The sequence below is a fragment of the Aedes albopictus genome, chromosome 2, assembly GCF_035046485.1.
Source record: "Aedes albopictus strain Foshan chromosome 2, AalbF5, whole genome shotgun sequence".
NCBI classification, from domain to species: Eukaryota; Metazoa; Arthropoda; class Insecta; order Diptera; family Culicidae; genus Aedes; species Aedes albopictus.
In genome coordinates, this window is record NC_085137.1 from 95,860,574 (window position 1) to 95,874,262 (window position 13,689).

The 13,689-nt window shown below is 38.1% G+C and overlaps 2 protein-coding genes across 9 annotated transcripts in view; one reads left to right on the top strand and one right to left on the bottom strand.

Annotated features, from left to right (window-relative positions):
- The window catches only part of LOC115254981 (RING finger and CHY zinc finger domain-containing protein 1), a 102,523-nt gene that overhangs the window by 57,666 nt on the left and 31,168 nt on the right, over nt 1-13,689 (bottom strand). The window lies entirely within an intron of this gene.
- The window catches only part of LOC115254982 (arrestin domain-containing protein 3-like), a 59,378-nt gene that overhangs the window by 36,530 nt on the left and 9,159 nt on the right, over nt 1-13,689 (top strand). For all 7 annotated transcript variants that reach the window (XM_062850079.1, XM_062850082.1, XM_062850084.1 and 4 more), the window contains 5 exons: nt 4,332-4,523; nt 5,851-5,946; nt 6,084-6,154; nt 10,717-11,017; nt 12,723-12,837. In XM_062850079.1, coding sequence (XP_062706063.1) covers nt 4,332-4,523; nt 5,851-5,946; nt 6,084-6,154; nt 10,717-11,017; nt 12,723-12,837 — 775 coding nt within the window. The remainder of the gene's footprint in view (nt 1-4,331; nt 4,524-5,850; nt 5,947-6,083; nt 6,155-10,716; nt 11,018-12,722; nt 12,838-13,689) is intronic.

Below are 13,689 nucleotides of genomic sequence, written 5' to 3' on the forward strand. Positions count from 1 at the left end.
TGATTCACAACGACTCTCGCAACCCTTCCCGACTCAACCGACTGCAACTGTTTTCTGAGTATAGAAACTACTAAGCCCTAGCAGGTTCCTCCTGTTTATCGAGCATTTCTGATAAATCAGCTATACTCCATCTGTAGCAGCCGGTTCGCAATGAACCGCTGGAGGCGCATTAAAGTGTTAAAGGTGATATTTTCATTACAAGAATTATAATTAACTTCCTTCACTTAAATACCGTCAAACCCTGTGATCTTGGCTAGGGAGTGAACAGTTACGTGAAGTTGTATCAAAATTCTACAGAGTGTTGGGGAAGGGGAGGGGAAATAAACATACTTCTTCCTACACCTAGCAGTTCGGATCTTCTGTTCACACTGTCATTCCAACCTTCTTTCAGTGTGAAACGTTTCTGGATCTGTAACGGGTGGTATCACTTTACGCTACTCTTCTATCATGAACATAGATAACTACTTTTAAAAATAAAAGTTTTGTCCTACTACCTATTTTATACCTGAAAGATGTTAATTGGTCAAATGTTTCGTTCAGCAAGTCTATGTCCATATTGATGATACAACCTTTTATTAATGAGTAATAATGTTGCTTACAGTTGTGAGGCAATATAACATTCAACTCGTTGAGTGCAAGTTATGAACCTGCAGAAATTTCTTATTAGGCTGTTACCTCTAAAACTACTAAACACATATTGAAACGTGAAATTGTATTGTAATAATTGATCCTAATCTTAACCCTATCACTGGAACGCGTTTGAAGCAAATTGATATTGCTAATGATTTGGTTGGGCATTAAAAGTTTTTTGGTTCCGACAATAGTCACATACTATGCCCTACGACATTGACGATTCTATTGTCTATGGCTCACCTATTTCGTGCCACCCAGCAGGGACTTGGTCTGGTACCCAATTCAGTATATCCGCTCCACGTAATATACCGCACCTCTTTTGATTTGTGATATATTACGCGGAACATTACTCTCTTCATTCGGATAGCGGCTATGTAACCCATTGGATTAAAAGCCTCCATCAAACATGAAGCGATTAATCGGAGACTGAAGACTCTATACCAAATTTGGCTCAGAGACAGGTAATCAGTGAGGTCAGTTTTTCTCGTTTGTCAGAGACGATTGATACGTATTAAGACAAACTTTCCACTGCATCTGCCGGCAATAATCGGTGATCGATCAACATTCCGAGTACCCCAATTTACACAAGAATGCCAAGGATCACCGCTCATGCTTTACAATGCAGTTGGAAAAACTAGAACAACACCTGGCCACAATGATGCATAAAGCACTAAAGCGGACCGGAAGTGTTGGTGAGCCAGCCCCCACCTAGACCTCCTGAGTATCATTTTAAATCAAATCGATTGAAGGAGGTCCTTATAACCATCATAACACCAAAGAGAACATTAAGTTTTTTTTACAATCTTTAGAACCTCCAATAAACTAATTGGACTTTGGATTGTTAGGTACTTCAATTGTGCTATGAGAAATTTGTGAAGCTATAATCCTAATGATGTGTTGGAAAACAATGAATCAAAATTATCATTTACAGGGATTCCCTGACATTATTTTTTTTCATATCTTGCATGGGTACCATCTGTTTTCTATCTCTTTTGTCAATACTATACTAGTTTATTTACATAGCTTTAAATAGACAATGGTGTAACTTGAGAGAGAAAGTGAAAGCGCTATCCTACCCACAACATTTTAAAATTATTTCTGGAAATAGGAATTTTGGCAGCACCTCCGGATGAATTCCTCCTAGAGTTACATGAAGACCTTCTGGTAAAATTTCATAAACCCTTTTTAGAGTGTTTTACTACTTGGAAAAACTTTTCTTTACTTAACTTTTAGCGTCTTTAGTACTAGCGTCCAATTAGCCTTCTTTGGATCGCCAAACCGGAGTCGGCGGGTTCGATTCCCGTTCTGGTCGGGAGCTTTTCTCGACTTCCCTGGGCATAGTGTATCATTGTCCTACACAAATGGTAGGCAAAGAAACTCCTCCAATTCATAACTGTGGAAGTTCTCAAACAATACTAAGTTAAAGATAAGGCAGGTCAAGTCCCGGTGAGAACGAAGCGTCACAAAGAAGAAGTAGGGTAATTTGCCAATTGTTGCACAGCTAAAAACTCGCCTATTGTTGCACACTCCATGTTATTCTTATGAGGTGTGCAATAATTGGCGAATTTTTAGCCGTGCAACAATTGGAAAATTACCCTACTAGCGTCATTTATGTTTCGTGAAAATTCAGAATAAATCGACAATGATGTTTCGTAAGGGCCTAACTGACTTGATCGATTTCTCTTCGCCGACTCACTTTTTCGCTAATAACTTGATCAAAACAAACAAAATAATTATTCTTTTTGTTTCTATAGCAACATGTAGTCGTCTTCTTCGCATTTCAACCAAAATGTCTTTGGAAACCTCTATACATATTCTGTGATATTGTGATAACACAAAGAGAGGATCTATGAAGAGAACTCGAAAATATCAGTTAGGCCCAAATGAAAAATCAGTGTCGAAATGTTAAAGAGAACTCCCTGTGAAGTTTCTATGGAAATTAGGCCAATCAAAGCACATCGTAGTTGCTACTCTGTGAATGACCAGAACAAACGAAGTTGCACAGAGAACCAATGAATGGACTTGAAACTAGGTTCTTCTTCCTCGTGGTATGGCGTCTTCTCTGGGACAAAGCCTGTTTCTCAGCTTAGTGTTCCACCACAATTATTGACTGAAAGCTTTGCTCACCGCCAATGAACATTTTGCATGTGTATATCGCAGGCACGAAGATTCTTAGAGGAAGTTAGAGAAATGTTCTTCACAAAAAGTTCCTGAACCGACCGAGAATCTAACTCGTCACCTTTAGCATGGTCATGCTACATACTTGCTCTTACCGCATCGGCTTTATGGACCCTTATGTACTATATAAATTAATTCCCAGAATGCCCTTTGAACATCTTTGTACTAGTACCTTTTTAAAAACTTCATTCAGGTTCAGGCTAGGGGCAAGACACTGTGCAAACGAGAGCAACTCTGAGAATTTCTGAGTAACACTTTCTGTCGATGATCGACGAAATTTGTTGAAAGACATCCCCAAAACTGAAATTTTCATTCAGCACACGCAACACTTTGCAGTTTGACATTGGTGCCAGATCACACTTTGGTATAAATGGGAGGAAATGTGAGGAACTGTGAGGAATTCTGAACAACATTTCGAGCACAGATTTTCTCTCGATAGATCTGTCCTGCCCCTAGGGTTCAGGGGATGTCGAAATTGTTTGGGATAGGCAACTTTTTTTCTACCACAAAAAAAATCAACATGCTATAACTTTTCATAGAGTGCATCAAAAAATCTCAAATTTTGACTGTATGTCAACCTATTATATGTGCATCATTGGTACAAATTTGGGCTCGATTGATTAATTTTTCGCGAAGTAAGAACCGTTCGGGTAAAACACTATTATTTAGATAACTCATTTTTGAACTGTCATATCTCGAAAACCAGGGAACCGAATTGAATGAATTTTTTAACGTTCATCAACAATATATTGATACTTAATACGACGTTATAAAATGTTATATTTTCTCACGGCGAATTAAGTTATACCGGGTTGAAATTTTAACCCATATAGAGGAAAATAAGTCAAATTTACAATACCACACAAAAATTACTAAATGTTTTCTTCCTTCAATCTAAATAGGCTCTAATATATCTGATTAGAGATAACTTGAGAACAGAAGTGGAAAATCTTTGGAAATCAACAATAAAATTTATTGACATTGATGTAAAAAGAATATTTTTTTTCGAGAAAAATCCAAAAAGTGTCAATCCATGATAACTTTTTTTAACGTTTAAAAAGTACCTATGTTTTAATTATTTGTGAAGCATTTACATATTGTTGGTGTACGTTCAAAATTTCATTCAATTCGGTTCTCTGGTTTCTGAGATATGACAGCTCAAAAATGAGTTGTCTAAAAATAGTGTTTTAACCGAACGGTTCTAACTTTGCGAAACATTAATCAATCGAGCCCAAATTTGCACCAATGATGCACATATAATAGGCTGACAAACAGTTGAGATTTTTTGATGCACTCCATGAAAAGTAATAGCATGTTGAACTTTTTTGTAAGAGAAAAAAAGTTGCCTATCCCAAACATTTTGGCCACCCCCTGTACATTCCGTCCATACAAACATAACATACACTAACAACTAAATCATCTCCACAGCATAATGTTTCATGTAGGTTTTCTCCAACGTTTGCCGAGTCCACGTTTTGTACCTTTTTTTCTTCTTCCTTTCCTGACATCGCACTAAATAGGTGAAGGACGACCAGCTGTACATTGACGAGCGGGCGGTGATATGGGGCGAGCGGGCCGGCGAAGGGCTAGACGTCACCGTCCCAGTGCTGATCCGCGGTCAGCATCAGTTCCCCTTCCGCTTCAACATCCCGGAAACCAACCTGCCCTGCAGCTTCGAGTCACGTGCCTGTTACATTCGTTACTTTGTTAAGGTAAATCGGATTAATGCGTTCAGCACGTGCGTGCTGCGTCATTTCCTGTTTCATCCGATTGTTTGGTTATACAATGGAAAAACATTCTTCATTTTATAACAAGTCACATCCATAAAGCAATGATGAATCAAAATTTTACCGTTGAGACTTAGAAAAATCTATGTTTTACTAGAGAAATGTTAACGTCTGCAAAACCAAAACGAAGTTTTTTTTTAGATATTTATCAAAGTTCACACCTTTTATAATATATTCCCACAATCAATTTTGGTGCGGTTCTGCAAACTAAAATACCAATTCACTCGTTCTCCCATGAGTGGCGCCAGTTTTCTGGATCCATTTTATGTCACTACCGGTACGAGTTAATGGAAATTGTGCCTTCGCGAACTACGATTGGACGTGACACAGGTTCCCAACTTATAAACATGGTGTGTATGTGTATCAAGAAATATTCATCAAAATGTCTAAGTTTATTGATTTACTAATTAATTGAAAAGGAATAATACAGTTAAACATCCAAAAACACCAATCTGCTGAAAGAAACATTTAGGAACATTGAAGATCAGTTTAAGCTCCCAACAGAACTTCAAGCAACATTCAAGGTCATTAAAAGGCTCAAAATAGATCTTTTAGGAACTTCTGTACGAGGTTCCAATTATTTCGTAAAAGCTCCGTTTTTCAAAATGGCAATATCCGCCAACTTCTTGAAGTTTTAGAGTAGTTTCATATCATCTAATACGTTTTTGTATGAACCCTCCGTTCATTTTACGCCCACCGCAATATGTCAAATGCCTTCCCAATTTTTTTTGCAGTGGTTATGGCATAACTTTAGGTTAGATTCGTGCGAAAAATCATCCACCACCCAGTCAACCAGTGATAGTATACAATTGTTTTTATGCGGGTTCTTAGAACCTCTTCCAGTCTATTTGACTAAAAAAATGTTAATTGGAATATTTCTTCTTCTAAAATAAAACGGTGAGACTACGAAATAACGAACTCCAAACAACAAATTAAACACAGATTATTCTAGCAAAAATTGGGAACCCCTGTTTTTATGGGATCCCTTGCTGTTCTCTTCCCAGCCATTGACAAACTCAATAATCTTTGATGCAGGGTTCAGTAAGCAAGATTGGATACAACGATTGAACGGAAATCAGACGTCAGACACGATTAAACGAGCCTTAATGTTTGGGATGGGGAATAAACTGGGAGAAGCGAAAGATAAGCGTCGTCTACTCGCGATGTAATGTGTCTCCCCTGATCGCTGACGTCTTCCCTTTTTTATGCTTTTTTATTTTATACTACTGCCTGTCGGATGCACAACGACTAGGTTACAATCGACATTCCCTATGCTTCGCCTCCGCAAGGTATCAAGTATTTCACCATCGTGGGACCACATATCGACTGCATGGACGAGCAATATCTGGTAGGTATCTACTACTCTACACATATGTATCTGGATGGCACTCTGCTTCTGGTGGCACCGTGCCGACAAATGTGAATAGATTATTTGAATGCCACACTTTTTTATTTCTTCCATTATTTGTGGCCCGCAACTGACAGAAACCAATTACGGCTCAGGATAAGAAAGTGAGATGTTGCCTGTGTTGTGCCAAAGGACCAGTGACGTTGAGGTAAGCGGTTGAATTTTGAAAAACATGCATTTTTTTTATATTAAAAACTGCTTCCAAAGTAGAGGAAACATATATAGAGAATGTAATTTAAAACATGCTCATGCACTTCCCCAATTATTTTACATCCCACGCCACCACCAAAAGGTAAGGTGATGAATAAACACGTTCCGCTAAAAAGCAATTTTGCGAGAAACTCCAATTAATTGAACCTTTGAACAATGTCGATTCGTGGAACATTGAGCGAGCAAGTACCTACCTACGATGTTGAAAAACAATAAAAAAAAATGCTTCTGCTCTGTGACGTAGGTGCACCACCAAACATGTAGGTAGCTGGACCTATGGAAACGTGCAAAAAAGGATTGCCCTGGTAAACAGATAATCATGAATATTCAAATCCACGACAAGATCAGAGTGAACTGTATTGATTCTCGTTAGGGTTATCGCGAAACGATGTAGAGGTACTATCCGACCACTAGTGAAAAAGTGATTGTAAATATAACATGGGCGTAGCCAAGGGGGGGGGGGCAAAGGAGGGGGGGCGTGGCCAGGAATTTTTGCTCCAGAGAATTTTTCAAGAATTCCTCTATGGGTTTTACCAGACATTTCTCTAGGATTTTTTCCTATGATATCTTTTAAGGTTCCTCCAGTGATTGTGCCAGTGCTTTTATCGAGGACTTCTCCAGGAATTTCTCCATGGCTTCCCAAAGAAATATCAACATACATTCTTTTAGGTATTTCTAAAAGTGTTCCTTCAGAGATTTCTTCAGGCATTTCTTCAGGGATTTCTCCATATATTCAAGACTTCCATTAGACATTGCTCCAATAATTCAATCTGTAATAATTGTGACAAAAACCCACTTTCGAGTAAATGAGGTTTAAAGTTTTGGACCAATTTTTCATCCCATACAAAATGTATGGGGCTTCAAAATAAACCCAATTTTCTCTTATTTATTGTAATTTTTCCAATCAACGTTGAAACAATCTTAAAAAAGTTCCTGAAAGCTTGAAATCTGAAGAATGTTATGATATGCTCAGCTCAAAATCGACAAAATGGTCACTTACACCCCTTTGATTCTGGGCCTCTCGATTCGAAGTATTTGAAAACATTCTTTTGGGAGTCCATTTGAAGATTCCAACAATAATTCGTCCAAAAATTATTGCAGACATGAATTCCTTGAATATTTTTTCCTACAGAAATTCTTCCAGAAATTTTTTAAGAAAGCTTTCCTGGGATTCATAAAAAAATTCTTCATGGGATTTCTTCAGGAATTCCTCAAGGTTTTCCTTCAAAACTTCCTCCAGAGATTCTCCCGGGAATTTCATCTGTGTTTCTTTTAGGAACAACTCCAACGATTACTTTAAAAATTCCTCCAAGGATTCCCCCAGGAATTCTTTCACGAACTCCTCAAGGAATCAATCCAGTACTTTCTCCAGGGACTGTTTAGGGTTCATTCCCTTAGGAATGCCTCTAGGAATTGCTTCCGAGATTCCTCCTGGGATTTGTTCAGGAACTCCTGTAGGGATTCCTTAAGAAACCGCTACATGGATTCCACAAGAAGTTCCTCTACGAATTCTTCTTGAAATTCCTTCAGGATTTCTCCAAGGATTCCATTTGCAATTTCTTCAAGAATTCTTCTAGGGATTCCTCCAGGAATTTCTTTAAAAAATTTCTCAAGGTTTTTTTTTCGGAAATAAAAAAATAATAGAAATAGAAATCTCCCAGAATTACTCTAGAAATTCCAGCAATTCCCACAGGAAATTCTAGGAATTCCTCCAGGCATTCATCCAGGATTTTATCCAGGAATTTCTCCAAGAACTCCTCCAGGAATTACTTCAGAAATTTTTACAGGTGTTCCTCCAAGAATTTCTCCAGGAATTGCTTCTGGACATCCTTCAGAAATTATGTCAGCAATTCTTCTAGGAATTCCTCCAGGCATTTCTCCTGAGATTCCATCAGGAATTGCTTTAGGGATTCCTCCAGAAATTGTTCCACAAATTTCTTCAGGGATTTTTCCAGGGATTCCTCCAGAAACTCCTCCAAGGATTCTTCCAGGAAATCCTATAGGGATTTCTTCAGAAATTCTTCCAGAAAATTCTCCTGGAATACCTTCAGGAAATCCTCCAGAAATTCATCCAGCAATACTTTCATTCCTTTAGAGATTGCTCCTGATATCATGGATTCCTACAGCAATTCCCACAGGAATATCTCTAGGAATTCCTCCAGGCATTCATCCAGGATTTTATCCAGGAATTTCTCCAGGAACTCCTCCAGGAATTACCTCAGATATTTCTTCAGGAGTTCCTCCAGGAATTGCTTCTGGACATCCTTCAGAAATTATGTCAGCAATTCTTTTAGGAATTCCTCCAGACATTTCTCCTCAGATTCCATCAGGAATTGCTTAAGGGATTCCTACAGAGATTGCTCCACAAATTTCTTCCAGGAAATCCTCTTGGGATTTCTTCAGAAATTCTTCCAGGAAATTCTCCAGGAATACCTTCAGGATTTTTTCAGGGATTCCTCCAGAGATTCTCTCTCCACGAATTTCCCAGGGATTCCTTCAGTAATTCCTTCGAGGATTTCTTCAAAAAATCCGCTAGATTCTTTCAAGAATTCCTCTAGATATTCCTCCAGCAATTCCCACAGGAATACCACTAGGAATTCCTTCAGGCATTTCTCTAGGATTTTATTCAAGAATATCTCCAGGAACTTTTCCAAGAATTCCTTCAGGAAATACCCCAGGTATTTCTTCAGGTATTCTTCCAGAAATTCTCCAGGAATTGCTCCTGCACATTCTTCAGAAATTATGTCAACAATTCCTCCAGGAAATCAGCTAGGGATTTCTTCAGAGATTCTTCCAGAAAATTCTCCAGGAATACTACTTTCAGGAACTTTTCAGGGATTCCTCCAGACATTCCTCCAAGAATTCCTCCAGAGGATTCCTCCAGGGATTTCTCCATGAATTTCTCCAGGGATATTCCACGAGATTCCTCTAGGGAATCCTCAAGAAATTCCTCGATGGGTTCTTCCAGGTTCCTCGTGGAATTTATCAAGGGAATTTTTCAGAAATTTCCTCCCAGAATTTCTTTGGAGATTTCTCCATGAATTCATCCACGGATTGCTCCAAGAATTCATCCAAGAAATTTCTCCAGAAATTCCTGCTGGGTTCCATCCAAGAATCCCTCCAGGAATTACGTCAGGAATTTGTTCAAAAGTTTTTCCAGGCATACCTCCATGATTCTCTCTAGAGATTTTCCTAGAAATTGCTTCAGGGATTCCTCCAGGAATTCCTTCAGGGATTTTTCCAAGAATTCCTCCAAGGAATCCTCCAGAAATTTATCTAGATTTCTTCTAGGATTTCCACATGAGATCTCTTATCAGAAACTTCTCTAGGGATTCCTCCCATAATTTATACAGGTATTGCTTCAGGTATACTTTCAATAATTCTTCCAGGGATTCCTCCGGAAATTCCTCCAGGGATTCTACAGGGCTTCCTCCAGGCATTCCTTTAGGAATTTCTCCAGGGATTCATCCAGGTGTTTTCTTCAGGGATTTATCCAGGAAGTCTTCCAGGGATTGCTCCAGAAATTCCTCAAATGCTTTCTTCGGAATTCCTCACAGTTTCTCTTCAAACATTCATTAATGAGTTTCAATCATCTTTTCAAGAATCTACTCAAGAACTTCTCCAGGATTACCCGATGATTTTTTTTTTAATTATTTAACCCTCCAGCGCGCGCGCTGTTGTAAAAAGTACAACACTACCAAAAAACCTCGCTTTTCATATACAGCGCGAGCGCGGTGCAGTTTCGATTGCTTGATGGCGCGCGTCCTGGAAGGTTAAATTATCTTCCAATACTATTCGCCGGAGGAATTCCTCACGAAATTCTTTAAAAAGGATGCATACAGGACGCAAATTCTAAATTAGTCCTCAAGAGAGTTCGTAATTCCATAATGAGTTCAGCTATAATTTCTTATGAATGTTTTGTAGACATTAACAAAAAAAATCAGAGCAAAATTATGCACGAGTAAATAAAAATCCTTAATCTTCCAGAACTTGGTCACCACGTTGACTTGTGTAGATCAGGCGAGCTTTTTTAACGTATTGTATAAAATACAACAGCATGACTTTTGAAGGATAAATAATGCTTTAAGAATATAGTGTAATTATATTTAATTTCATCGTGTTGCGTTTAGTTATAAAAGTTAGTAGGTACAAATTTTCTTTAGGGTGCTTGACCACCCCCAACAGAACGAAAAGCTGGCTACGCCCTTGAAATATAAGTTATCCTCTTGCAACAAAAAGAAGTACCGAGTAGACCAAATGCAAAAACCTGGCATTTTAATAGTTCCTTCAACGACAAAATTACAAATTCCTCCTGGAAGATTTTTAAGAATTCCTTCAAAGGTTCTCCGCCATGTTTGTAATCTGAACTGCATAATTAAAGGTCCTATCATACATGGTAAATATTTGGCCCTTTTAAAAATAACACTAAAAAACTTCTAGAAATGTACATTCAAGTGCGTAACATCACACACTCAGTATCATACTTCCGTGTACTTACAGCTGCTCCCTGGACCGGACTGCGTTCTGTTGTGGCGAAACGCTCAAACTCAAATCCATCATCGACAACCAGGGCGAGGACAGCGTCAAGCTAAAAGTGCGGTTGCTCCAGTTTTGCGAGTTTTTCGTCGAACGTGGCGTGCTGGGCGTCACAAAGGAGGTCCAACATTTGGTGCTGGAATACAAGGGTGAACTGGTGCCATCCCGGGATCATCAGGATACCTGTGCCAGCCTGCGGATACCGACGGTGCCTACGACACTGATGGGCGTTTGCCGCCTGGTGCAAATCTATTACATGTTGACGGTGAGTGGCGTATGCGAATTTTCTTGCTACATGATTCATGAACGACATTACGTGAAAAATGACCTATCCTACAGAAACGAAACGATCAACATCAACAACACAAACCAAAAATTGCTGGCAAATTCTTTGAATCAAGAAAGACTTCGCACATACATAAAATTACATTGTCTTTCATACACCATTCGCATAAATATTTATTCACATCCACTACTCACTGAAAGTTTAGAAAAAAAATAGTTTGAAGGTTTGAATATTTTTTTTTAACACTTTTGGGGCTGTCTATTTTTTACGTAAGGGAATATTTTGCAATTTTTTGACACCCCCTCCCATCCTTGTAAGATTTTTTGTATGAGAACCAAAACATGTATGTATGACGCGTAAGATTTCTCAAAACTCCCTCCCCCAAAAACCCTAACGTAAACAATAGACTGCCCCTTTCCTTATGAGACATCCAACAATGAAATGTAGGTCGCTAGTGAAGTAACAAACTACCGCGCGTCTCCATGCAAGGGTCAAAATATGTACTTAAGGAGTGTATCGGAAAGTAGTTGAAAATGTTCAGGATGTTCTATCTCGAAGCTGGGTTGGTCTTTTTATTTCGGTTCTTCTATGAAATCTTCACAATATAGTTAAGTTTAGAACAGCTTGAAAAAATTTGGAAAATGTGTAGTATTATTCAAAATATGGTTAAATGAATACACCTCACAAAATAAAATTTTGCACAAAAAGCAATTTCGTGCGAATTTTTCAGCATTTCAATAATCTGTAGCGAATAAAATTTGTACGATAAAAAATCTGGAAAACATTGATGCTTGTTAACAGTTATGTACACATAACAAATCATTCAACATCGACTTTCAAAATTTATATTTTCGATAGAAAAATCTCCAATATCTACAAAATGGTCCACTCCAAAAAACGTCTATTTTGTGGTCAAACTTTGAAGTTCTGCTTTTAATATGTTAAAAGGTTATAACAGTCAATTTTTTGCTCTAACTTACTCGTCTATAAATTAAAAAAACATATCCTATTTAAAAAAATGCGATTTTTTCATTTTATGTATTTTTTATTTGCGTAAACATGATTTGGAGGAGCATAGAAAAAAAGGGTTCCTCAAAAATGGCCTTTTTTCATTTTCAAGAATTGCGCTAAAATGCAGTGGAGATTTTTCTTGAAAAAAATAATTTTCCTATATCATAAGCATTCTGGAGATTAATATTTTTGCACAAAAAAGTTAACAATTTTCGAACATTATCGAACTTTTTTCGCAATTTCAATTTTTTAGAAGGTGTGCAAAATTTTAAAAACATGTGTTCAATAATCTAGGTTAAAAACCCAGTTAAACGAACATTTTCAGGAAATCATAAAGCCATTTCTTTTTTCAAGGATTTATACAGTATCTCCAAAAATAAAATTACTTAAAAGTTGTATTAAACTATTTTTGAGGCTATTGTAAACGTTTTCAACTAGTTTACGATACACTCCTTATTCATTCACTGCCCAAACAGCCTCGTCAACAGCAGAAAATACAAACCGCAAACATCAAGCCCCTACAATACCAAATGCGTTAGTTTTGTACATCTCAACCATTCTTAAACACATATGATAGCACTAGGGATAGCCACAACCCGCATACCAACACCCACATGCTCTCAAAGCCACTCTCTCTTCTAATTCTTCCCCATTTGCTTTCCACCCCTGATAGGCATGCCTGGAATTTGAGAAATCGGGCGATGATTTGCACATTAATTTCCCCATCACCATCGGAACGGTACCATTCCGAATACCGAACAGCAATCTGCAACCGCACATAGGATACGGTAAGAATAAATACAAGTTAAACACACGCACGTTGCACATCGCTGACCATCATTGCATTGCGGGGGAAACCCAAAGCATGATTAACGGATAAAGTTGCAGCGAGCAGTAGCATTATAACCATAAATGTGTGGAATATTGTCCTGTAGACACTCGTCGTAATTATAGCAAGAAGCACTTGACGCATTTCAAAACAACGACTAACTAAATGGATGCCCCCTATTTGTTTCTTCCCATATCGGCACCAACATTTCAAAAGGGCGTAACTGCTTTTGCAACCAATGCCTTCTCACAGAGCTGTGGGTCGTATTTCATTCATCTCATGCAATTCACATCCATTAATCGAAAGAGGAGGATTTTATCTTTCTATTTGTGCTAGTGGATTGCTCGAGAGGGATAGGATACGCTCCACAGCTTTGTGAGAAGGCATTGGTTGTAAATGCAGTTACGCCCTTTTGAAATGTTGGTGCCGATATGTTAGTTTTCCTTATGAGGAGATTACCTACTGGAATGATATACCTATTCTATAATTATCGAATACTCTCGTCCTTTGTGGTCTAGGCTCACATGCTACCTTCAATGTGTATTACTTTAAAACCACAAACTCATAAAACTAAACACAAGCCTCAGACAGTATCAACAGTAGGCATTCTGTTAGCTACAAGTAGTAATGCCAAACATGAGTAGGATGAGAATGGACGAAGCAGTTTTAACATTTCAGAAAAACCTCAAAGAAAGCATCAACGTACGATTACGATTTGCTACAATATTGCAGAATTATTAACCAGGAGTACTGCAATAAACACAGAATATCATACCGAGCACAAGCTTCAGCTATAAGTAGGTCAGCTCCA